This window comes from Mastacembelus armatus, chromosome 24 (genome assembly GCF_900324485.2).
Source record: "Mastacembelus armatus chromosome 24, fMasArm1.2, whole genome shotgun sequence".
Classification (NCBI taxonomy): Eukaryota; Metazoa; Chordata; class Actinopteri; order Synbranchiformes; family Mastacembelidae; genus Mastacembelus; species Mastacembelus armatus.
Window position 1 is genome coordinate 9,076,852 of NC_046656.1, and position 25,043 is coordinate 9,101,894.

General features: G+C 40.5%; 2 protein-coding genes across 6 annotated transcripts in view; one reads left to right on the forward strand and one right to left on the reverse strand.

Moving 5' to 3' along the window:
- Nucleotides 1-1,091: 1,091 nt before the first annotated feature.
- ubxn2a (UBX domain protein 2A) lies at nucleotides 1,092-6,239 on the reverse strand. The gene is made up of 7 exons (XM_026317966.1): nucleotides 6,145-6,239; nucleotides 5,669-5,731; nucleotides 5,351-5,462; nucleotides 4,235-4,344; nucleotides 3,186-3,323; nucleotides 2,683-2,844; nucleotides 1,092-2,030 (listed from the first exon to the last, which is right to left on the reverse strand). The coding sequence occupies exons 2-7, from the start codon at nucleotides 5,710-5,712 to the stop codon at nucleotides 1,847-1,849; spliced, it is 750 nt and encodes a 249-aa protein (XP_026173751.1). The 5' UTR covers nucleotides 5,713-5,731; nucleotides 6,145-6,239; the 3' UTR covers nucleotides 1,092-1,846.
- A 1,444-nt stretch (nucleotides 6,240-7,683) lies between these two features.
- atad2b (ATPase family AAA domain containing 2B) overlaps nucleotides 7,684-25,043 on the forward strand; it is a 61,665-nt gene continuing 44,305 nt past the window's right edge. For all 5 annotated transcript variants that reach the window (XR_003296337.1, XR_003296336.1, XR_003296338.1 and 2 more), the window contains exons 1-19: nucleotides 7,684-7,883; nucleotides 9,506-9,672; nucleotides 10,012-10,043; nucleotides 10,167-10,314; nucleotides 10,853-10,952; nucleotides 11,046-11,175; nucleotides 11,374-11,523; nucleotides 11,692-11,767; nucleotides 11,943-12,044; nucleotides 12,203-12,314; nucleotides 12,515-12,630; nucleotides 12,884-13,058; nucleotides 13,187-13,275; nucleotides 16,035-16,194; nucleotides 17,541-17,631; nucleotides 17,833-18,144; nucleotides 18,811-18,961; nucleotides 20,367-20,553; nucleotides 20,815-21,000. Coding sequence is in view for 2 of the 5 variants with exons in the window: in XM_026318533.1 (XP_026174318.1) it covers nucleotides 7,785-7,883; nucleotides 9,506-9,672; nucleotides 10,012-10,043; nucleotides 10,167-10,314; nucleotides 10,853-10,952; nucleotides 11,046-11,175; nucleotides 11,374-11,523; nucleotides 11,692-11,767; nucleotides 11,943-12,044; nucleotides 12,203-12,314; nucleotides 12,515-12,630; nucleotides 12,884-13,058; nucleotides 13,187-13,275; nucleotides 16,035-16,194; nucleotides 17,541-17,631; nucleotides 17,833-18,144; nucleotides 18,811-18,961; nucleotides 20,367-20,553; nucleotides 20,815-21,000 (2,583 nt within the window). In the remaining 3 variants the exon portion in view is untranslated. The remainder of the gene's footprint in view (nucleotides 7,884-9,505; nucleotides 9,673-10,011; nucleotides 10,044-10,166; nucleotides 10,315-10,852; nucleotides 10,953-11,045; nucleotides 11,176-11,373; nucleotides 11,524-11,691; nucleotides 11,768-11,942; nucleotides 12,045-12,202; nucleotides 12,315-12,514; nucleotides 12,631-12,883; nucleotides 13,059-13,186; nucleotides 13,276-16,034; nucleotides 16,195-17,540; nucleotides 17,632-17,832; nucleotides 18,145-18,810; nucleotides 18,962-20,366; nucleotides 20,554-20,814; nucleotides 21,001-25,043) is intronic.

Consider the following 25,043-nt stretch of genomic DNA (forward strand, 5'->3'; position numbering starts at 1 on the left):
CCAGAATGGTCTCATAGAAAGGTAACTCTTCAGATATTTGTACAGCTCATTCTCCTCCCCTGACCTTGACCATCCCGCAGCTGTCGTCTCTTCTTTCTCAGCCATGAGCAAATATATACTCTTTCCTGTTCAGCACATAAGTCCCTCCCTCCCATTGCTTTAAATATTGAAGATGGGTAATGGTGCTCGCCTTCTTCCTGAGGCCAGGCAGAAAGCTTGGAGAATTGAGCACACGTGTTTGAGCACACGTCTCTGTACTCACCTCCTGAAACACAAGATTCAAGAAAAGAGCAAGGGTTCCACTTTATTTCACCTCACCTGTGTTTTAGCTTTTCACACTCTTCATTAGATATGCTGTGAATCCAGATTTCTACACATTAATTTCTATTGCATAATATTCTGTTGGTTACATTTCACACTGATACATCTTTGTTACACACTTAAGTGAAAACTCAAATTTTAACTTATCTGACACCAAAAGTCCCTCACTGCCTCTTAAATCTTTGACGACAACTCAGATGTTGCATCCATCCATCATCTATACCTGCTTATTCCTATTTAGGGTCACAGGGATCTGCTGGAGCCTATCCCAGCTCTCTTTGGGTGAAAGGCAGGGGTACACCCTGGACAGGTCACCAGTCCATCACAGGGCCACATAGAGACAAACAACCTCACACACTCACACTCACTCCTATGGGCAATTTAGAGTCACCAATCAACCTGACATACATGTTTTTGGACTGTGGGAGGAAACCAGAGTACCTGGAGAAAACCCACACAAGCACAGGGAGAACATGCAAACTCCACACAGAAAGGTCCCTGATGGGTTTTAAACCCTGTACCTTCCTCCTGTGAAGCAGTTCTAACCACTACTCCACCATGTTGCCTCAGATGTTGCATCACAAAATAAGGCACTGGTTGGTGCCATGTCAGAGTCAAAGGGAAAATTATGTTTGAAGCTGATGAGATGCCTTGATTGTATCTTTTTCTCAGCAGTGTTCACACTAACCCTGGATTAATACACTCTGAGATTCTCCAAGGTTATGTGCTTCAGATTTGTTTTACATCACAAAACAAACCATAAAAATAAGCAGGAGTTGAGGAGGCTCTTTATTGTACCTTGAAATATGATATGTTTAAGCAGTCCAACAAAATAGTACATTGTGCATTTAAAATTAAAATCTCTACATCCCCACCATTCCCCTAGACAAAGGCAGAGGTTCACAAAAAAACTGACAAAACTAAACAGTCATACCAAAATAAATAACTAGCTGCTGACTTTTTTATTATAATAACCTACAAACAAATCATCATTTGTCAACTTAATATTATATAAACGGAAATACCAGCCCCTTGTTTTTACGTTAATTAGTGCAGAAAAGTGGTGATCACAGTTTGGGAAGACATTAGAGAGGGTTGGTGGTGCTGGTGGTGGTATTGTGTGAGTGTGTGTGAGAAAGAAGGAGGGAGGGTTATGTGTAGTAGACCAACAGATGGACACACATGGTTGACCATCTGCACAGGCAACACAATTGTTTTGCCTTGAGAGTTTGTCTGCGGTTTGGGTGTTTAGGGAGCTCTGGCAGGTAAATACTCTCCTCCAGAGGAACAAGGCAAAGTAAGCATTGACAACAGCACCTCAGCAGCACCTTTGTAACCAACAGACAAAATCGCCATTACACAATCCCACAGAGACTGCAAAGAGAAAAAACAATCATCAAATGCAGCACAGACCACTGAATAAATATTCTAAGTTACAGGAGGCATTGAGACTGCTATCAGGGGGAAGGCGGTGTGTCAGCGTGTGGCAAAGTGGCGTGCAGCTTAAATTATAGGGTCCTACTGGTCATGAATGACCAAATGGAGCCTCTGTATTCAGGGGCCTCTGGACGATGACAGCGTTGGCCAAGTCTGCCTCTTCCAGACTTATTTCTTTGTTGTTGAGCTCTCGAAATGGAAGCGATGTCGTCAGGACGAACGGTGGGCAGCTTCTCTGGCAGCGTGCCACAAAATCTTGCACATCAGTGATCCTAGAAATAAAAACAGAATCATATGTCTGTAGCAGAGTGTTTCAAGTCATAAATTCTACTCTCTCTAGTGATGCATGGTTTCTACCTGAAGCACTATTCTTGTAACATCATCTATTATTGATACCAACCCAGCATACACAAGTGATCATATGGAGGCCCTGCTCCTTACAGACTGAGGCTGGCTGAAGGTTGCAGGGGTTCAGCTCTGTCTATCTTTTAGCTACTAACCCTGTTATATAAATGCTGCATCAGAGTTATGCAATCCCTCTCTGGGGATTTTATAGATCCACTCCGCTGCTACATCTCAGATTATGTTTTCTGGAGCCCTATACACTGTGGCAGGGGATATGACATGCACAATGCCTCCAAACTCCACCAGATAAGAAGAAAGTATTACATAATCCTCTAAATAAACCTCCTCATCCCTGCCTGAGTTTGAACAAACAAAAACCTTTTGTCATTCCTTGCACTACTTCTCTGATGCTTGAGATTAATTCAGTGATGCTATTTGCAGACAGCACAGCAGGAGTAGAGAGTGTGGTGAAATATTCCTTTCACAGAACAGTTAGTAAGTCTTTAATATGCAGATATCCTCTGATGATGTCAGGCTCACAGATTTACAGTGTTTGGGACCTGACATTGTGATACGCACCGATGCGATAGGTTAAACCTCTGCACCAGTCTCCTGCCGTCGGCCAACCAGATTTGCAGGGAGGTAACAGGAAGGGTGTGGTCTAGTGTTACCATGGGAATAGGAAGAGATTCTCCATCCTCATGCACAGACGGTGACCTGGCCACTACTCTAGGCGCAACACTGGAAATGGACAACAGATTAAGATTCAGTTAGAATCACGTACATCATATGTATTTTGTGTTGTTCTAATTGATAATGGCTAGGTTGTGGTCAGATTAAAGTTAATACGAAATATTTTTGGACTCTGGACATGTTTGCCATTCATAGAATATGTTGTGAAAAAGTCAAGACTCAGTTCATCAGGTTGACTTTTCTAGTTAAATTTGCTTGTGTTTTTTGATACCTGGATATTGAGAGACACCTAGTGGTTCAGTGTAGTATAATATTTTTGAAAAATTGAAATAGACACTACATGTATAACACTGCACTTGTACTTGGTTACATTATTAGAACAATCCAACCTGCCAAGCCGGTATCCTCGGCCACTAAATGGGTGAAAGGCCTTTTTCTTGGGAACATAATTTTCTTCTGTCAGATCCTCCACACTGATTTCCAGCTCCTCCTCTTCTGCCCTGCTCTCCCACTCTGCTGGAAGCTCCCTGGGACAGATTAAAGATCAGTCTCGTCAAATCAATCAATATGATGAATGAGCACTAATGAGCATTATGGTTTATCTGTCTTATGTCGTCTGGCTGTGGTGCCAATTTCCCTGTAGGGACTGATAAGGAACCAATGCATCACACAAGGGCAGATATTATGCCACATGTGAGTTACATATAGAATTTGGCTCTCGCTCATGCATCATCCAAGCAGATTTTGTGACTGTCCCCTGCTTGGGTTGTCCACAAGTTTAATGTTGCTCTTGGTGAATAGGTGGTGTCAGTGATGTTTAACAACTAACTTCAAGACTAGGCTAAAAAAAAAAAAGAGAGAACTGAAGCTCAAATTTGTATCTAATCTTGCATTTATTTGGCTTTACAGTAATTTTTATGAAACTAAAATGCATTAAATGCTATTACCCTGTGACATCTATCTGATATGAATGGGTCAAACAAGTTATTAATTCATTAAACACATACCATACATATCTCCAACGTGAGAAGGGTATACTCTAAATGGCTTTTATTTAATTTGCAGAACCACAATCTCTGGGACCATGGTACAGGTTACAGTGGCTTCCAAATCACATTCACATTTACTCAATGCAAAACCATCAGAAACATCTAGTAATGAAGAAATATAAAATCAGTGTCATAATAGCACTGCTTTGTCATCATCCGCCAGACAATAATAGGTGCTGTGACACTAGTCACTGCACACAGCAGGTGCTTTCATGCCCAAAGAACAGGACAGAAGGCAAGTCATTAAAATCCATAACCACTTGGCAGGTAATTGTTGTGTCAATGGTAACCATCAAAAACACTATCAGACCTCAAAATATTATGGTCCTTTGTGCTTTAATGCAACAAATTAATTCTTAATATGTGGAACTATGCCAAATTTAACTCACCCCCTTTTAATTGCATCCAGGAAATCTTGATTCTCTGGTATGGTGTAGCTTCGAAACTCCTGATCGTTTACAGTGAATCCGTCCTTCCACAGCCTCACCACCATCTCCACCTGGAATCAAAGCTGCAAAAATGAGCTCTGATCTGCTCATATTAGTTTAATATAATACAGTACATAAACAATTTATTGTATTTTTACTCAATTTTTAATTTATATCTAAATTGTAATTTCATCATTGCATTTAAGCACTTTATTACTCAAAACATAAAAGGCCTTGTGCTTGTGATATGATGCTGCCATTTTCTGAAAAAAACGTGCATAGGTACCAGTCATCACGGCTGAATGATTAAAACATTGTTTACATGTGGTGCTTCTTGCAGAAAGTATCATGGGAGTGACATCAAACCAGCGTATCACCTTCAGAAACATTTTCAATACAAAGGCAGCTACAAAAACAATTACATTTCTAAGAGATTGGCACACTGTAAAGCTAAGGTATTTAACTGTTAGAAACTGGGACTTAAATCTATTTCTTCATTCAAACCTGGAAGTCTCAAGTCAAATCTAAAAATCCAATAAGTTACTGTTTGCTATAGTTTTCCAATGGCAATCTCACCCTTTGATGGATTGTTCATTAGCTTTTGTTCCTTCTGTCCTCAGAAAATCATCATTACATGCCTGATATTCAGCAAAATGACATGCCACAGGATAGTGAGAATTTTTTGTTCTGATTGCATATTCGTGTTCACGTAACCAATCTTTCAGACGTCCTTTAGTATGCCCGATATAGAAACATCCACTGGGGCAAGTGAGATAAAAAGCCACAAATACGGTATTGCGAAAAACAAACTGTTTATATTTTTCTCACCTGTCTTTAAAAAACAATGTTTTAACCTTTCAGCCCTCATGAAGACTTATGAGGCTGAAACCGGTTGGCATCCTTTTACAACGTGCCCTACTAAATAAAGTTTTTTATACAATCCATGCTCCATTATATAGAGTCTGAAGAATTTTTTTTCCATTTAAAATATAGTTTGTGGACACAATGACGTTAAGGTGCAAGATGTGCAATTGAAGCGATGCCCTGATGATTGAGTGGGATGAATTTGGTTCTGACCTTTGATGTCCCTGAGGCATCATAACATATCTTCTCCACCTCATCGAGGAGGTCTTCTACCGAGAAACTACGCCTCATTGGAGCCTCCTCTTCCTTAGCTTCACTCACAACCCTTAAAAAAGGACAGTCATTATATATATCTTATCGGATTTAGCCTCTAGTCACAGGGTTTATTTACTGCCTGATTTGCATTATTTCTGCTTTTGTCAGAAGAAATGATGACTCGCAGCTACTGGACCTGTGGATTTGTGAGATCTTTCCACTTTATTTCCTCATACAGGTATAAAGAAAAGGAATAATGAATTCACTATGACTTACCAATTTTCATTTTTCTCGCCACCCACACTGTCAATCGCTTTCATGACGTACTGTGTTTTCCATCTAAGGAAAAAAAAAACATTATAGCAAACGTACAGGACAGTGGGCAAAGCAAAGGTCCTGATGGGGCTTGGGATTCAAATGCCTCCTTGATATAATTCGAGGTAGCTGTTAACCGTTACTGGCTCACTGTTAACTGTGCTGTTAACCGAGCCATTCACATCTACACTGTCAGTGTACCCCAAGGAATAAATGTCCCAACCTGAGCAGGTCATTTTTAACAAGTTCTACCGATAAACAAGCATGTAGCAGCGTTATCACCACGTCAATTATGTAAGTGGGCGTCAAAGCCACGGACGCGCACAGAGCCAACGACACCGGAGATACGGAAAATAGCATGAATTAGATGGACGCAGACACACAACAGGTGTCCATTAGCATGCGTATATTAAGATTAAGGTCAAATACTGATTTACCAGTCCGTTTTTTTGCCGTTTAATCCCAGGCTACACATCAGCAGCCATAACTTTCGCACAGCGGTTCTTCTGCTGAGCAATATGTGACGTATGTGTCGTATGTGAACTGCTGCTGTCGTAACACCACTAAACTGCTGAACTCAGCACATCTTACCCATTGAAACTGAACTTAAATGACATCTATCTATCTATCTATCTATCTATCTATCTATCTATCTATCTATCTATCTATCTATCTATCTATCTGTCTGTCTGTCTGTCTGTCTATCCATCCATCCATCCATCCATTTATCAAGCATTGCTTTGACTCGTGCTGACCACGAGGAGCAGATAATCTGATCACCAGTGAATGAAAATACTATTGAATAATTTATACTTGCATAAATTAATAATTAAATATATATGTGACTAGCATTTTTTATTAGTTTTTGATTGCAGATTACTGCCTTGACAGCTCCAGGGTAAAAAATAACTTTGAAAAAATGAAACTGATGGCTAGCACTTGCACTGTTCGGAAACAAACTAGCCAGCACACACAGGTTTGGGTTTCAGTAATAGTCCACAAAGTGGGGTTAAGGGATCCCACAGAAGTTCTGAAAAGGACTGTAGGACACTGTTAGAAATCTAAGGCTTAGTTTAATGTAATTTTTTTCATTTTTATAGGAAACTGATCAAATTGTCATATCAGACAAGACAATGTGAATTCTATCTGGTTTTATACATTTAGTATCTCACAATTGTCAAAGTATGATGGCTGTGTTTTTGTGACAGTCTCTGTCTGATATAAACATACTAAGTAGCTGTGAGTTTGACCCTTGTGAACTAAATAAATCACAGGCTGCCGCCTACTATGTTCTCTGCCAGTTTCAATCCAGAGTCACACCACTACTACTCTTAGGTATTCATCCATCCATCCATCATCTATACCTGCTTATTGCTATTTAGGGTCACAGGGATCTGCTGGAGCCTATCCCAGCTCTCTTTGGGTGAAAGGCAGGGGTACACCCTGGACAGGTCACCAGTCCATCACAGGGCCACATAGAGACAAACAACCTCACACACTCACACTCACTCCTATGGGCAATTTAGAGTCACCAATCAACCTGACATACATGTTTTTGGACTGTGGGAGGAAACCGGAGTACCCTGCTGAGTTTCGAACCAGGAACCTTCTTGCTGTGGCGCAACAGTGGTACTCTTCGGTATTCCTCTCACAATAACATCCTCTTAAGTGTACAAGCATTGTACATTTTCTGAATTGTATTCTTTTATTGGCATGTATACAGTGGTTTAGTAGTATTTGGTGGAGTAACTTTATTTAACTTTACAGATTTTATTTTCCCAAGCGAATATTCCAACTGCACAATTAAAAATGAATAATAACATAATTATTTTCATGGTGTTTGTATTTTATGGACATGATAACTTACTAATTACTAGTTACTAATCCTCAGTGATAGCAGTCGGTAGAAATGAGTGCACCTGCCGAACAGACTCCTCCACGGGAGAGCGAAAGAGAGAGCGAGAGAGGGGGGGAGAGAGAGAGAAAGAAAGAAATGGCGCCTCGATGCTGCGCTCAGTGAGGCAGTGTTTGGAGCCGGTTAGGGAGATCCAGTAAGGGCAGACAAAAGAAAGAAAACATGGTAAACACAAGGAAAAGCTCACGACCGGCGAGCGGTCCTTTCATCTCCTCGAGGACCAGGTCGTCGTCGAGAAACGAGGAGAACTCTGAGGAACATGTAAGCCGGTTTCTTTTCTTTGCCGGCGAGCTAGCTGGCTTTGCTAGTTGGCTAGGTAGCTGTAGCCGTGGCCTCAGGGTGCTCCACATAATACATTATTCATATCAAAATACGGCCGCTTCTAAACTTGACACCCTCTCAGTCACGTAGACACACAATAAAAGAATTGAATGCAGTGATTTATATACGTGTCACTCGCACGGAGAGTGTTGTATAGCTGTCAAATGACAAGCTAGCGATGCTAACTTCTGGCTAGCCCCAAGTTGAGTTCCCTTTGTGTTTGGCAATTTTACCCGGCTGACTTGTTTCACCATTGTCCCCGCAAATTTACCTTCCAAATAAAGACAACTGGCACTTTACCATGACGCCACTAACAGTAGCTCATGTCGCCACACTGAAGGTGTCGGCGCGATTATTTTCTCAAATGTAAAGAGATAGTTAGGCTAGCCTGTGTCGGACCTAGCTAGCTCGACAGCTAGCTTACAGTGGGGGAAGGGTTCACAACAGTTGGCTGGCTCAAGTCCCGTATTTAGCAAGTCTGAACTTGGTGAACTCTTAGTTGTAAATGCCCTGAAGACCCAAATAGACAGTTTTTACACGTGTTGTAAATGCATTGATATAATGTAACACCGAAGGACGTTTTCTAATTATACGAAGTGTACACGTGATTAATAGCTTTGGTTTTTGCTCTGATCATCCGACCTCCAAGGTGGCTTGACAGTCTTTGTCTCAAATGTAAACACTGAGATTATGCAAGACAGGGGGCTCTGTGTTTCCGCGTTATTTATTGGTATAGCGTTTGAAATAGGCAATGTAATGTACTGATCTGATCATTTATTGGTAGTCATTAGCACAAAGAAGTTAAGTTGTTATGGGCTTCCTGGCGAAGGTTGATACTTTTTGAACTGTGGTTCAAGAAATATGTGTGTAAATGTGAGGGCTTGCTTAATGTCCAGTCCTGTAGATTACAAGACAGACTAATTGATGACATACTATCTGTAATTGAAAGGCTTTGGAGTAATAAACATTCATAACATAAACAACAGAATTACCTAAAGCTTATCTTCCAATAATCTGGCTATGTAAAAACTCTGTTGTCACAAACATATGGATAAAACTGACCATTGGTGTTTTACATTAGCTCAGAAATGATTTACATGGAGACTGATTTCGTTGTGCACCCCTCAGAACACCTCTTTTCAGTCATTTTATGTTTGTACATCTTGTGCTTTTGTAGTCTGTCTGCATCTCTATCCAGCCAGTTACACACCTCTGCAGGCATTGCAAACAGTTGCCTATGACAACAATGAGATATGCTCTCATATCAGCAGGGAAGTTAAGCTGAGAAGGGTGTGAGCTCCAAGGCCATATGTCTGATTGGTGCTGTGGTATGGTTTATAGAGAACATTGGGTTAGGTACAGTGTATCTTGTTTTGTTGACTCTGATCTGCCTTTGCCATTTGGAGTTCCTGCCTTTTTCTGTCTTTAAAGCCCTGTATGTTCTTATGGGTTTCATTCTTACTTGAGGTGTTTGGACATGCTTGCTTTTTGGATTGATGCAATGATTGATGGGGTTGTCTTTCCTCCTCTCAAAATTTGGCGGTGTTATGTTTGTTTGACAGAAAGAACCCTGTAGTGATGTGAGCAGTGCCAGCAGCCCGCGGTTGGCTCCTCCTTCCAAGAGGACGCGGCGCCAGAATGCCTCTGAGCCCAGCTCCAGTGATACCTCCCCATCCCCTCAAACTAAGGGCCAGAGGGTCAGCTGGGACATTCCCACTTACCGCACTCGGTCAGCCGCTGGCTTTTGTTTCACTCATCATAAGTATCTCTGAACAAAGTATGAAACCAGTGTGTAATGCTGTGCAGCACAATAATAGACAAGTACATTACTGCATTGCCTTTGGTAGACATAAATATTGTACTAAGACAAACTTGTATTAGGGTCATGTAATTTCTCTGTACAAAAACATTTAGATAAGGCAAAGTTACAGCAATTTTTGTAGTCACTGGCTGTCAAATAAGATGTCTTACTAATTATTATATTTTTAATCAATAGAGCAGACAAACTTAAACTCAAGCTGTCAAACTGTGTGATTAATCACATATTTTCACTTTGTTTAATCTCTAGGCTCTCATCTCGCATAATGCAAAATGGGCACGGTAATGCAAGTCTTTTCATCTCTTTTTTTGTTTTTATTTATGAATTAATTTATTAATTTGATTCATTTGAGAAGCAAACAATTAAAGAATTGGTCCCTAATTTAATTTTTGTTTATGCTGCAGCCCATATGAATCACCGGAGTGAGGAGAGTGGAGGGGGAGATCACTCTCACATGAATGGCCATGTGGAGCTGAAGAGGAGCTGCCGGGTTAGGAAGAGCCAATTTGAACACCTAAATCAGAGCCTGCTGTTTGACCAGCTGGTCAACAGGTAGCTCCCAGTCACGCCATTTATGCCTTTTTTGCCCTATTACCTGTTACAGAAGAGAAACAAGAGGATGTTGAAATTAGCATATGGAAGAGGACTCTTTATACTTAAACCCCCAAATTGTATTTTTTATTAAATTTTCTTTGTTTGTGAGGTCTTCTTCCTTCACAGAGCTTTTATAGCTAACAGTACAGTGTGTATTGGGACATTTTTATCCCCCATTGTGTTCAGGCACATTGGATCTTAAATGAAGTATGACTGAAGACTGATGTCTTTAATTATGTCTTTTAATGTAAAAATGCGGGAGACTTTGTTCTCTTTTTCACAGTTTTTGAACAGCAGCAGTGAGGTTACAAATCTTGTCCCTCTGTTCACAGAATATGGGGTATAAGCACCCAAAATGTACAGAACAACAAAAATGCCACTGTCTAAACGTGCACTGTAGATCATATACCTGTCCCATTCAAAGATATTACCTACGTTGTGCTTCTGTAAAGGTGACTTTCAGTTTGTCACTATCTGTGATGTTCTGTGTGTGCAGCACTGCTGAAGCTGTCCTTCAGGAGATGGATAACATCAGCAGCATCAGGCAGAACCGTGAGGTGGAGCGCCTTCGCATGTGGACCAGAGACACTGAGGAGGTGAGTGTAACCCTATAGTACCACACCACCATTACCCAGAACTAAAGAAGAGCCACTGCCTGATGCAGATGACTTAAGGCTCTGTTCTTTCAGGAAAACATGGATATGTATTCCCGGGTGAAACGCAGGAAATCAATGCGCAGGAGCACTTTCAGCATGCCTACACACCACAAAGTCTTGAGCAAAACAGAGCAAGAGGAAGAAGAGGAGGAAGGGACAGAAGGTCAGTTTGTCACTAATGTTCTCCTTACGAATCAGGGGAGCGAGAGAGGATCATGAAAACTTCATGAGGTCCCTCCTTTTCAAAACCCCCCCAATGACTGTAGAGTCATTAGCTCAGTGCACTTTGGGTGAATTTTTAAAAGCTTAACCTTGGTAGTATTTTCATTTCAAGTTTGAAAACTACACTTATGACTTTCAGAGTCTCATGGCGAGGAAGAGGAGGAAGATGCCGAGGATGACGACGAAGATGATGAAGGAGATGAAGCGGAAGAGGCAGGAGAAGAAAATGACAGACCATACAACCTGAGGCAGCGAAAGACTGTGCAACGATATGAGGCCCCACCTATTGGTAATGACTTTTTTCTTTCTTTGGATTCAGACCTTTGGATATGTATTACTTTCAGATGTAGAGGGTACACTGACCATTTGATTAATGTTTTTCTCTGTTTAATCATGTTTTAAGCAATTTTAAAGGCTTAATTTGTGACAACTAGCTACTTTGTGTTTCCTTTCTCAGAGCCTGTGAACAGAAAACAGAGCAACCCCTCACTTTTTGACACCCATCGTTCCCCAGCAAGAAGAAGCCATATAAGGTTGATAAAGTTTTAATTTGTGAAAAATCTTAAGGTCTTTTACAGAAGCGTTTACACTGTCATGACTATTGAATACAGGGACTGTGGTTATAAAAAGTTTTCTGCTGATCATCAACTGAATGTGACTGTAAAGTGGCGTGACACTGACACTGACTATATTATTACACTTCTCCAGAGTGAAGAAACATGCCATTCATAGCAGCGATACCACCTCGTCTTCTGACGAAGAAAGGTTTGAGCGAAGAAAAAGCAAGAGTATGACCCGAGCTCGAAACAGGTAATGGTTGCTGCCTTTTATTCTACTGTCTTCATCTTCCTGAATTAAAAACCTTAAAATAATTTAGATTGAGGACTGTTAGCATTGGTACAAGTGCTATAGAAATGGCCATTGTGTATTTGTAGTACTCAGACTACATCTTTTTATATTTTTGACAGATGTTTGCCTATGAACCTAGCTGCAGAAGACCTGGCTAGTGGGGTGCTGCGTGATCGGGTAAAAGTGGGTGCCAGTTTGGCTGATGTGGATCCCATGAACCTTGATACCTCTGTGAGTAAAAATGCTAATAAATATTAAAAACTGAAGAGCAGGGCAACTTTAAGCTTACAAGTCAGAAGTATTGTAATTTTTATAAAACACTTCCCTTCCGCAAAGCATTTAAGTGCTTTTTTTTTTATTTTTATTTTTTATTAAAAATAAAATTTTCAGTCATGCAGAGAAAGGTACTGACTTCAAATCTTTCTTCTCAGGTGAAGTTTGACAGTGTGGGTGGCCTCAGTAATCACATTCAGTCACTAAAAGAGATGGTGGTGTTCCCTCTGCTTTATCCTGAGATCTTTGAGAAGTTCAAGATTCAGCCTCCCAGGTGAGAATATGACAGTTTATTTTGAGACTGTCACTCTGGTTGTGGAATTATTTTGTATTTTGTGACAGGTTTAGTGGAAAAAAAATTTTAAAATTCAATTACAGATATGCTCTCCACTTTTTAATTTACATTAGTTTTGTTTGTCATGCTAAAAACATACATACACACAAGACAGTGGAGATACATACTTGTATAAAAAGTTGCATACTTTGCAAGTAAACACACTTTTGATTTCGTTTTCTTTGCCATATAGAGGGTGTTTGTTCTATGGCCCACCGGGGACAGGAAAGACCCTGGTTGCACGGGCACTTGCGAACGAGTGTAGCCAGGGAGACAGGAAGGTTTCCTTCTTCATGAGGAAAGGAGCTGACTGCCTCAGTAAGTGGGTCGGTGAATCTGAACGCCAGCTACGCCTGCTCTTTGACCAGGTGAGCCACTTCGGCAGTGCTCTGGTGTGGTCGAAGTCAGTTTTTTGACAGTAACAGAATATCTGTCTTTTTTTTTTTTTTTTTAAATTTCATTTTAATACTTTGACCTTGGCTGTGTTTTCGATCAGGCATACTTGATGAGGCCTTCCATTATTTTCTTTGATGAGATTGATGGTTTGGCTCCTGTTCGCTCCAGCAGGCAAGACCAGATACACAGGTAAGACAATTGTGTTCGTAACCCTTGTGCCATACAACCATTGTTTACACGTGTTTATGCTTGAAACAAACCAATACCTCCAACATCATACAGTGCCAAATAGCACTGGTTTGTGGTTTGTGCTGGTTAGTTGGTTTGTTATTGTCATAATCCTCAAATTGGAAAGAACTATCATGCACCTCATGTAAGATACTCAGAAACTCTCATCCCTGCATGTCACAAGTTGTGCAAAACAGCCAAGTCTTTGATTTTTCTAAATAGATTCTTTATATGCATTTAAAAAAAGCTGTTAAAGTGTTGAAATTGTGACTGCTTTTGCTTCTGTATGCCTGCACCTGCTGCAACTCCTGCTGCTGTTACTTATCTTGCCAAAAGGTGGCACAGGTTTGCTGGAACTGCATGCCCAAAACTGAAAGCAGAACAGCTTTGGTTTTCAAACAAATTGTCTGGAGCTGGATTTTAATACTTAACATCAGTGACACTTAAGCCCATTGTTTGTTTATTTGGTATTTACCAATCCATAGCATTAGAGAACTATTTCAGTTCAAATTGTATTATATGTAGAAATGCAGCTTGCAGTTGAGCCTTGAGAAAACATTTGCCTTTTAAGAGTAAAATATTGCAACTGTAACTTTGCAATTCTGGACAACAGGTTGTTCAGATCATAAAATATGCGGGGCGTGCTTGAATTTAGATGCTTTTCTTTTCCTGCCATACTGAGTGCCATGGAGCTGCAGTCAACAGGGAAATGAAACAATTGATATTTTTTGCTTCATGCTGTTTTGTTCATTATGCCTGTTTGGTAGACCGGAAATAGGGCACTCAATTTGGTCAGTACTGACTTATGAGCCTTGTCAATATTGTCTCAGTCTCAGAGTTTTAGGGCCTCTGAGTTCGTGTATGTGTGCATTTAACTGCATTGTGTTTTTATGTGTTTTCCATGCAGTCTGTCTTTGCAATGTTTTATGCAGCAAGTTAAGTGCAGGTTTTTAATGTCTAATGGACTGGCAGTTTTTGTGTTTGGTGTTAATTTGGGTATAAAATTATACAGTGGGTACGGAAAGTATTCAGACCCCTTTAAAATTTTCACTCTTTGTGTCATTGCAGCCATTTGCCAAAATCAAAAAAGTTCATTTTATTTCTCATTAATGTACACTCAGCACCCCATCTTGACAGAAAAAACCAGAAATTTAGAAATTTTTGCAAATTTATTAAAAAAGAAAAACTGAAATATCACATGGTCATAAGTATTCAGACCCTTTGCAGTGACACTCATATTTAACTCACATGCTGTCCATGTCTTCTGATCCTCCTTGAAATGGTTCTGCTCCTTCATTGGAGTCCAGCTGTGTTTAATTAAACTGATTGGACTTGATTAGGAAAGGCACACACCTGTCTATATAAGACCTTACAGCTCACAGTGCATGTCAGAGCAAATGAGAATCATGAGGTCGAAGGAACTGCCTAAGGAGCTCAGAGACAGAATTGTGGCAAGGCACAGATCTGGCCAAGGTTACAAAAGAATTTCTGCAGCACTCAAGGTTCCTAAGAGCACAGTGGCCTCCATAATCCTCAAATGGAAAACGTTTGGGATGACCAGAACTCTTCCTAGACCTGGCCGTCCAGCCAAACTGAGCAATCGTGGGAGAAGAGCCTTGGTGAGAGAGGTAAAGAAGAACCCAAAGATCACTGTGGCTGAGCTCCAGAGATGCAGTAGGGAGATGGGAGAAAGTTCCACAGAGTCAACTATCACTGCAGCCCTCCATCAGTCGGAGCTTTATGGCAGAGTGGCCCGACGGAAGCCTCTCCTCAGTGCAAGACACATGAAAGCCCGCATAGAGTTTGCCAAAAAACACATGAAGGACTCCCAGACTATGAGAAATAAGATTCTCTGGTCTGATGAGACCAAGATTGAACTTTTTGGCGTTAATTCTAAGCGGTATGTGTGGAGAAAACCAGGCACTGCTCATCACCTGCCCAATACAATCCCTACAGTGAAACATGGTGGTGGGAGCATCATGTTGTGGGGGTGTTTTTCAGCTGCAGGGACAGGACGACTGGTTGCAACTGAAGGAAAGATGAATGCGGCCAAGTACAGAGATATCCTGGAAGAAAACCTCTTCCAGAGTGCTCAGGACCTCAGACTGGGCCGAAGGTTCACCTTTCAACAGGACAATGAACCTAAGCACACAGCTAAAATAACAAAGGAGTGGCTTCGGAACAACTCTGTGACCGTTCTTGACTGGCCCAGCCAGAGCCCTGACCTAAACCCAATTGAGCATCTCTGGAGAGACCTGAAAATGGCTGTCCACCAACGTTCACCATCCAACCTGACAGAACTGGAGAGGATCTGCAAGGAAGAATGGAGGAAGATCCCCAAATCCAGGTGTGAAAAACTTGTTGCATCATTCCCAAGAAGACTCATGGCTGTACTAGCTCAAAAGGTGCTTCTACTCAATACTGAGCACAGGGTCTGAATACTTATGACCATGTGATATTTCAGTTTTTCTTTTTTAATAAATTTGCAAAAATTTCTACATTTCTGTTTTTTTTCTGTCAAGATGGGGTGCTGAGTGTACATTAATGAGAAATAAAATGAACTTTTTTGATTTTGGCAAATGGCTGCAATGGCACAAAGAGTGAAAAATTTAAAGGGGTCTGAATACTTTCCGTACCCACTGTATATAAATAAAAAATGTATTGCTAAGTGTTGCACTAAATGAGTTACAATGTGTCCCACCCCCTCCGTCTCTGTACAGTTCTATTGTGTCCACTCTACTGGCCTTGATGGACGGCTTGGACAGTCGTGGGGAGATAGTGGTCATTGGTGCTACAAACAGACTTGACTCTATCGACCCGGCGCTCAGGAGGCCTGGACGCTTTGACCGGGAGTTTCTGTTCAACCTGCCTGACAAGAAGGTAAATGGGGAGTAAAACCTCAATTTTGTGTACAGTTAAGATGTCTAAATAGGCACAGTCCTTGTCGTCCCATTGAGTCACTGTTGTTTCCACTGCAGGTGCGGTTTGTTTTAATGTGTTTTTCATTGTAGGCACATTAACTTTTGGTTTGTATACCTACAGCAGAGAAATCCAACATCTACAGTGGATTTTCTCCATTAAATGTTCCCTCACAATATCTACATCTTCCTGTACATCCACTAGATAACTGCAAACAATATATTGTATAAGAATCACTTACTGTGCATACAATGCTATACACACAAGTGCACCCAGCCCAAGACACAAAATATAGCTGAAGTAATTAGTGTTTTACACATAAGAGTCCTGTGACAAAAGTAGTACATTCACCCTCTGGCTATTAAGAGTCTCCTCTTTTTTTTTTTTTTTTTTTTCCTTGCTGTTGGTTGTTTTGATCCAACAAGCAAGTGGCAAAGCAGATGCTCATTAAGCTTCTGGAAAATTAAAAATCAGTTTTAGCAGATTTATTATTATGCAGATCTGATTGCTTTAATCTTGCACTTTGGGAGACTTTTTTTTCTGCTATGCACAAAACAATGTTACATGTTTGTTATTGTGACAGTCAGATAAACAACTCTGTATAGGTGACTCCTCTGCATTGAGGATGTCTAATGGGTCTCCTTGAATCATTTGTCCACACAGTAGGATCATTGATAATCAAAGCCTAATCTGCAGGTCATTGCTGGCTAAGCTCACCAGTAGTGAGCTCTGACTGATTAAAAACCTTGCTCTAGCGAGCCTTGCTACACTTTCAAAATAAGCTCCCTTCTGGTATTGCTGAAACTAGCGGCCTGCATGGAGTCAGTTTGAGTTGTTGTTTGAATAGAAAGGGAGATGTGATGAAAGATGATGAAAACTTTTGCCCTTGATTCACGACAAAGACCACTTTGTTCTTAATGCTTGATCATCAAAGCAGAGTCCTGTGGAGACGTTGCAGTGAATTTAAGGGCATATTGTTCTGAAGTGTTAGCAAACCCTTGAGTTGAGCTCACTCAGTCACTTGAGTTGGTCTTGAGTTTTCTCTTGGTTTTGTCAGTTGTAGATAAAACACTACACACAGTCATATTTTTAATTGATATATATGATGTGATTTACTTGGACGTACTTCTTTACGTTCTGTATTTTAGTCTTAAATAACATATTATTGAAATGACAGATTCATATAAACTTGCTAGTATTTTTGGATATTTTACGTATTAGGCTTCACCTTTCTTGTGCTCAGCTCTGCCTTTCCATTGTTTCTGTGCATCTTTTTATTTTTTGTCAACTCTACATCCTCTTTTCAGGCCAGAAAGCACATCCTGGAGATTCACACACGGGACTGGAATCCCAAGTTGGCTGAGCCATTTGTAGATGAACTTGCAGAAAAATGTGTCGGTAAGAGTGACACCTGTGATGAAAACCGTGTACCATGTTTGCTGTACAAGATACAGTATAGCATTTTCACCTAGCATTGTCAACAGTTGAACATATATATTTTTTCAAAATTTACCCTGCTGACATTAATGTTTTCAGTGCCATTTGAAAAAGACCTGTGTAAAGCCAAAACTAACTTTTTTATATCTGGCTTGCTCCCAGGCTACTGTGGTGCTGACATTAAAGCACTTTGCACAGAGGCAGCCTTGGTGGCATTGCGCCGTCGCTATCCCCAGATCTATGGGAGCAGTGTCAAGCTGAAGCTGGATGTCTCCTCCATTGTCCTGGGGCCTGGCGACTTCAGCAAGGCCATGAGGACAATCGTCCCAGCCTCCCAGAGGGCCCTGGCTCCCCCAGGCCGAGCCCTGTCCCCCACCCTCAGGCCCCTGTTGGCCACTTCTTTCTCAATGGTGCTGAAAGCTCTGCTCCGTGTCTTCCCCCATGCTCAATGTACTGACAGGGACAACACACACGGTAGGGATCTGGGACCCAGATGGCCATTGTTTCAGCTGTCTCTTTTTTTTTTTTTTTTTTTCCCCACTTTCCTGCTGCTGGTTACTGCTTCTCCCACCATGACTCTTGCTCTCTTTTGTCTCGCCACCTGTCTCACTTGTTAGTGTGCTTTCCTTTTGGCACTTTGGTGATAAGGTGGGAGAAGGAGATAAATACTTTTTGAATGTGTGACTAAGTGCTTTGTACCCTGCAAACACTGAACCCCCCCCCGAGAGTATGCAGAGGTGATAGTGGTGAGATTGGATAACCAGTCATCCCGCTAACACTTCAATAAGTCAACCTCCCACTCTAGTCAACCAAAGAATGTTTACAGCAGATTAGCCACAGTGCAGCACTTGACCAGTGGGAGATTGCTTCCCAGACTTGTATTTCTTGCACCCAATAATGACTTGAATTTCCTAGGGTGTTGTATCACTTTAAATGCCCATTACATCTCGCCTAATAAGCTAGGTCTCTTTTTTTTTATTTTCACTTTTCGTCAGATGGCTGCATTAATCCCAGTGATACGGTAGCTTTGAGGATTAAACTTTTTAGAAACAAAGTTTCATGTCCCGTTACCACCATTAAGCTCAATAATTCCTGGACAAGTTTATGCATGTTTTTGAGTCGTATTCATCTCTGTGGTAGGCGGTGACAATCAACTGCTTGAAGAGGACTTGTACAGTGACGACGACAATGAGGAAGGCTCTGCTTCCATCTATGAAGTTCAGCCTGCTGCATCCCCAGAGAGACAGCTGTCCTCTTCTGCAACGCACAGACCCTTCCTTCATTTCTCCTCGTGAGTTCACAGAAACACAGTTTTCATGCCTCTAAGCAGTTTACATCTGAATGCAAAGTTCTTGTCTGAGAAAGTGTGCTAAGGCAGTGGTGTCATCAGTATACTGCTAAAAACAAAGCATTTCATTTTGGAGGTGATATTAGTGTGAAAGGAAATGCATGTAGGTTTTTAGTCAGAGGACCAAGGCTAAGAAATTTTAAAGACGAGCATCAAAACAAGTATTTAGATCAATTCAAACATGTATTTGTTCTTTGGAACATTCATCTGATACAGGATTACTTTTTGACTATAAACAAGGTGACACATTACACTAGGTGTTCTCCCTAGTGCTACTGGTTTTAGTTAATTAGGAACTAATATACTCTTGGAAAAAGATATCTTTCTAGCGAATGGCCAACTCTTATTTAGGATAGCATGTTATTTTCCATACAAGTTGTGAAAAAGAGAAGGCATTTTTTGCTATTCGAATTGCAATAATTTTAATTATATTGTATTTTTCTTTTCCTGATTATGGTGCTGTGTACTATTATATAAAAAGAAATCCTCATAAGGTTCATGGTGTAGGTTCATAGATGCAGGACTTTATTGGCCAACAAATGGAATTAAAGCAACACTTAATGCTTAAGGGCTCTGTCTTTATTAGTGCTCTCAAAACCAGGGTTAACTTGGCTAATTGTCAAATCTTATTGAACAGCTGTTCTGTAGGGTAACCTCATTGAAATGTCCTGAAGTTCAAGTGTCCTGTAGAGTAGTTACAGATAACATGCTAGAGAAATAATGTATGAGATAAAGACTGAGACTTATAACTCACTTCTGGCTTGATTTATATTCGCAGCAGGATTACTGATCTTGTGTACATATACAGCTCTTTAAAAGATGCTGTCAGGAGAGGCTTTTTTGCAGACTTGTTCTCCTCTGTGTGTCCATATGACAGGTGCACAAAGAAAGGCTTAATCTTTTTCATTGTATGGTGGAAGTTAGAAGTTTAACCCAACTGTAACAAGTCTATGATATTCTTCCTCTAAGTACTTCATTCTGTTTTTTACTGTCAAACTACATCACTATGCAGGGTTACTTTAACTCCAGTTGCTAGGAGTTGATTATTATTCTATTATTCTTAAGAGACAATCAGTCCTTGTGTTTTGAATGTTGCATTTACCCTACCAATCAAAACTCTGGACACACATTCCCAATGAACTGAATGAGACACTGTCTCCAAACATTGTAATGAAATGTTTCAAACTTACAGAAAATTGCAAAGGTCTTTTACTGATTAGTGTACAGAGGTGGTGTCATAATAAATGTCAGCTGTGACATTGCTGGTTTGAATAATGACTATGACTATTGGTCAGGCTTCATGAGGTGATAACTACTCCGCTGACTATGTACTCCCCTTTACTTCTAGCTCTGTCCTCCAACAGCCCACAGCATACCGCCCTCGTCTGTTGCTGGCCGGGGCCCCCGGCTCAGGACAGAGCTCCCACTTGGCCCCTGCCTTGCTGCATCACCTGGACAAGCTGCCAGTGCACCGCCTGGATTTGCCCACTCTCTACTCCGTCAGTGCTAAGACACCAGAGGAGTCTTGTGCTCAGGTAACACACACTGATGCATTTAAAAATGCAGACACATGTTCATACATGCAAATTAAGGCCAGCTGTGTCATTAGTTCTGCTCTTGAGATTTTGGATAGGGAATTTGGACTACTGACGCTCTTGTCCTGTTTACTTTATCAATAAATCAAGTTTTAATGAAGTACTTGTTAGCTTGCTTTCAGATGAAATCGTTTGTAATATAGTTTTTAAATATCTGTTCGGGTTTAATCTGTAATGTGTGCTTGACCTATGTGGTTTTAGGTTTTCCGTGAGGCCCGCCGGAGCGTGCCCAGTGTGGTGTTCATGCCACATGTCTCAGAGTGGTGGGAGACAGTGGGAGACACTGTGAAGAGCACTTTTCTCACTCTGCTGCAGGATGTTCCCTCTTTCAGCCCTGTCCTTATCATTGCCACAGCTGAGACCCACTACTCACAACTGTCAGAAGAGGTAGGAACATAGCTCACATTGTCAGATCTACCTGGCTGCCTTATGTTTATTGCAATTGCTATTGATGCCTTTGCTTCTATTCTTGATGATTCAGTGACATCAGATGCATACATGTGTTGTGTAGAGTCTTGACATGACTGAGGCCGTCTTAAAATAACTTTCATGTGCACATTGAAATGACTTGATTTTCATTGTGCAGTCCAAACTGAACTACTTAAAACATGTAATCACTGCGGTCAGGAACATTTAGTGCAAGGTAGTTTGGGAGGTAGTTTGATTTCAAGCCTGTTTTTAAGCTCTGCAGGCTTTGAATGTTACTCTCCATGTGAGTGTCTTGTACTGCTAGTTTGTAGTAGGATTGCATCACAGCAACAACCTTTTTTACTGTGAAATTCAGAAAATGTCTTGTCTTAGCTCATTTTAAAAACAAATCTGAATGTCCGTACCACATAAGGTGCCTCTGTCTCATCTGTTCTCACACTGGCAATAATAAACACTTTGGCGATAGTAATAAGTGTGATGATGAATGGTTGACAGAAAGATGAACATTATTGCATTACCCTTGTGCTGGACTGCTGCCCAGCTGCTTTATTCACTCTGAGAACTTGCTCCACACTGTGACTTTCACTATTGATACTGTGGGAAATCCAATCAGCCCTTGCTCTCAACTGTACCGACCTTCAATGGATTGGCTACTCTGTAAATGAATTGATGATTGATTTCTTTTAAATGTGTTAAACCTGTAGCTATATTATTTACAATAATAGTGATTCTCGTTGTTTGGGTTGTTTAAGTTCAGAATTTAAGTTTATGATGATGATTTATTCCTTTTACGACATGAAACCAACCACAAAGACCTGAAGAACTACCTGTTTTCAGCTTAACTGTGATTTATGACATAACTGCTTAACTGTGGTGGATTACTTACCTTAAGGAGGTGTCACATTTCCGCCGGTTGGTTTTAATGCTATACTGCGATAACCCTAACCAGTACCTGCCTACAAGGTCAGCAGACTGTAAAAAAACTGTATATAACACTAAAGTCGTATGTTCAAAATATATCTCTAAATTATTGTGATTATAAGACACTTTGAAGAGGACAGATATACAAGTTTCACACCACTACTGCTGGAGGTAATTTTTAATATAATGAAGTTGTAACTACAAGCACCGTCTGTAAGTAGGAAACATATCTAGTAGTTAGTTCCACTGGAACTGTGCCCTAACTTTCCAGAGATGATTTGCAGGCTATTTGCTGAAATTTTGCTTAGGTAGTTAATATGCTTAGCTGGTTTGTTTGGTCTAAGAATTGGATCTATTTGCAAGAAATCATTTATTAAATGATCCTGCTTATCCCTTGTCTCAATAGTGGCTCAGTAGTTTTATTCCATCAAGGTTTGAGGAGCCTCAGATTTAATTTTCAGACGTGTGTGGTGCAGTCTTTGGTTCTTCGTGAGTGTGTTCTTTCACTCTGTAGCACAGAAAACATAGTGACAGCTGCTCTGCTCCAGACCTCAGCAGGGAACAGGCAGCATCCCTCCCCAGCCAAAACTGACACTACAGGCTTGAGTCCAACTACATAACCAACCCTCCCTTAACAGCCATTCACTCTAGGTGGATTGACTTTCTTTCAGTGACGGACCAATGGAAATAGCTAGAACCTGGGATTATAAGGTTGAAGTAATGTCCCTGCAGTGTTTATGTTTAGCACTGTTAAACTTTCTGGTATTTGTTTTGTGGTATCATGTTGAGTGTGAATGACTACACCACAGCTTTACCATAAGACCCTGACTTTTGATGCATCAGCCATCTGGTCTCAGATATAACAGATTGAGCAGATTGAGTGTAGAAACAACTGCTACAGTATGTCTGCTTAACAAAGCAAACAAACCTTTTCATGTTGGTGGATTAGCAATGCACTTTAAAATCCCTTTTCAACTACAACAAAAAAAAAAAACAGAGTTTAAAAAAATAGCTGACTACCTCACTTTATTCTAGTGGAGTTGTTTAGACTTTTAAAGTTGAATCTAATTAAACCTTGCAGATTATGTTTCTAAGGTTAAAAAAAAAAACTTCATTGGGATTTTGTGCCATGATTAACTATAATTTATAACAACTTAAAGACCTAACAGATTTATTGTCTAGTGTAATGTTTTTGATACTTATGTATTTGGTTAGCTTGAGTAGTTAGAAAAACTTTGTATTTAACCTGATTAAAATCATCCAGTTAGTCTAATAGTTTTGTCAAGAGAATTAAACCTGGACAACATGTCTTAGTAAACAAAGGACCAGAAAATCAAATGGCACTGTGGATGGAGCAAACCGGTCGAGACAGGAAGCTGTTTGGTGACAGAAGTTGGAAGAGCCATGTGCCTGTTTCTGTGTGTTCGATGAAGCTACTGTTTGGCACAAGCAGTAAAAAAGTGTTTTTGTTGTCATGAATTGGACCCCAGTCATCAAGCTGCAGTCCATGAAATCCAGCACACAAGTTCATTATAAGACAAGTATGGCTGACACTCGCTCATCAATGACTGCTTGTGTCTGCACTCAGAAAATATGTGTGTTCATTCCTGAACACGATCTGTCCTGTGGGGATGGTGCTCAGCATGTTAACTGAAAAAGTAAACATGCTGAGCACCATCCCCCCATCTGCAAAGTAACCTTAGTCATATTTGAGTGTAAAAAGTATTGATTGCAGGTATTGTTTGACAGGAGATGTTTCAGTCAGTACCCTTAAAGGTACTGACCAATATTTCAGGTTCAGGATTTTATTTTTTATTTTTTTTTTACTTTAAGTCCCGTAAATGATCTTCTGCAATAACCAAGGAGATATGCGCCAGCCCCCCCTGTATGCATGTCATTCCCTGTGATATCATTTTACAGCATAATTCTTAGAACACTTCTTTGTCTAGATTTTTTGATCACTGAATATTATGTTTAGACAGCAGTGATTCAGGAAGGTTTCTCAGCTATATAGCTGCTGCACTGAAGAGTGAAGAGTTATTCCCTTAAGCTGTGTTTTATTGCTGACTTGTTTTCTACCTGCATTAGGGATTTTTTTTTTTCCTTCTGAAAATGGAGACAGCAATGTAGTAAGAGTGCAGAGTCAAGCTGTCTGACAGGAACGTTAAGTCAATTTCAACTGTTAGAATTGATCATGCCAGGAGAACAGGTGTCCACTTTTTGTTTTGCAGTTGCTCCAGCCAGACACCCAATTTTTTCTTTGTGCATCCAGCTTTTCATCTGTGCCTCATCCCTCATTTTAAGCATTCATCTGCCTCATACTCGGACTATTCCTCTCTGTGTCAACATCCTTGAATCTTTTTATCATGATGAAAAATACTGAGAATCATTGCCTGCTGTGTACTATATATACTTTGACAGTCTCTGGCTCCCCTACTGTCTTATTGGTTTTTACTCCATTCCTCTTTTTTTCCACCTCTCGTGAGCAGAGAGCTCAAAATCCAAAGAGAGGGGGTAAGAAAGAGAAAAGAAGGAGATGCAGAGAGAAAGGGAGCGCAAATATGCCATGGATAAGGAAGAGGATCGATATGAAAGACAGATGGAGGGAGATATAAAGTGGAACATAGGTGCTTAGTTGGCAACAGAGGTTCCTGTTGGGAGCAGCCTTGAGCTCTATCATGGAATTCAACTGGGATGTTTGAACTGCAGCCCTAGTGTACTGGTAGATCCACCCCAGAAATTACGGTAGATGGGATAAGGCTGTTTGGGTGCCAATAAGGTGCTTTTTTTTTTTTTTTTAAATCAAATAATTATGAAGATTAAATAAATTGGCAACAGCCATTTTAGAAAAAAAAAAAGAATAAATTGCTTCTTGCCAGTGAGTTAAGATATTTTTAGGTATAATGCCTCTGAAGTGTTTATTCATGGCTGGCTTTCTGACACTAATCAACAGAATAACTCTTTCATGTCAAAATAAAAACAGATTGCTGTAAGGTAATTGAAATTATTTACAAATGTAAGACGGGAAGTAAGTACTCACTCTGCAAGTTAGCATTTAGTAGATGAACCTTTGGCAGCAT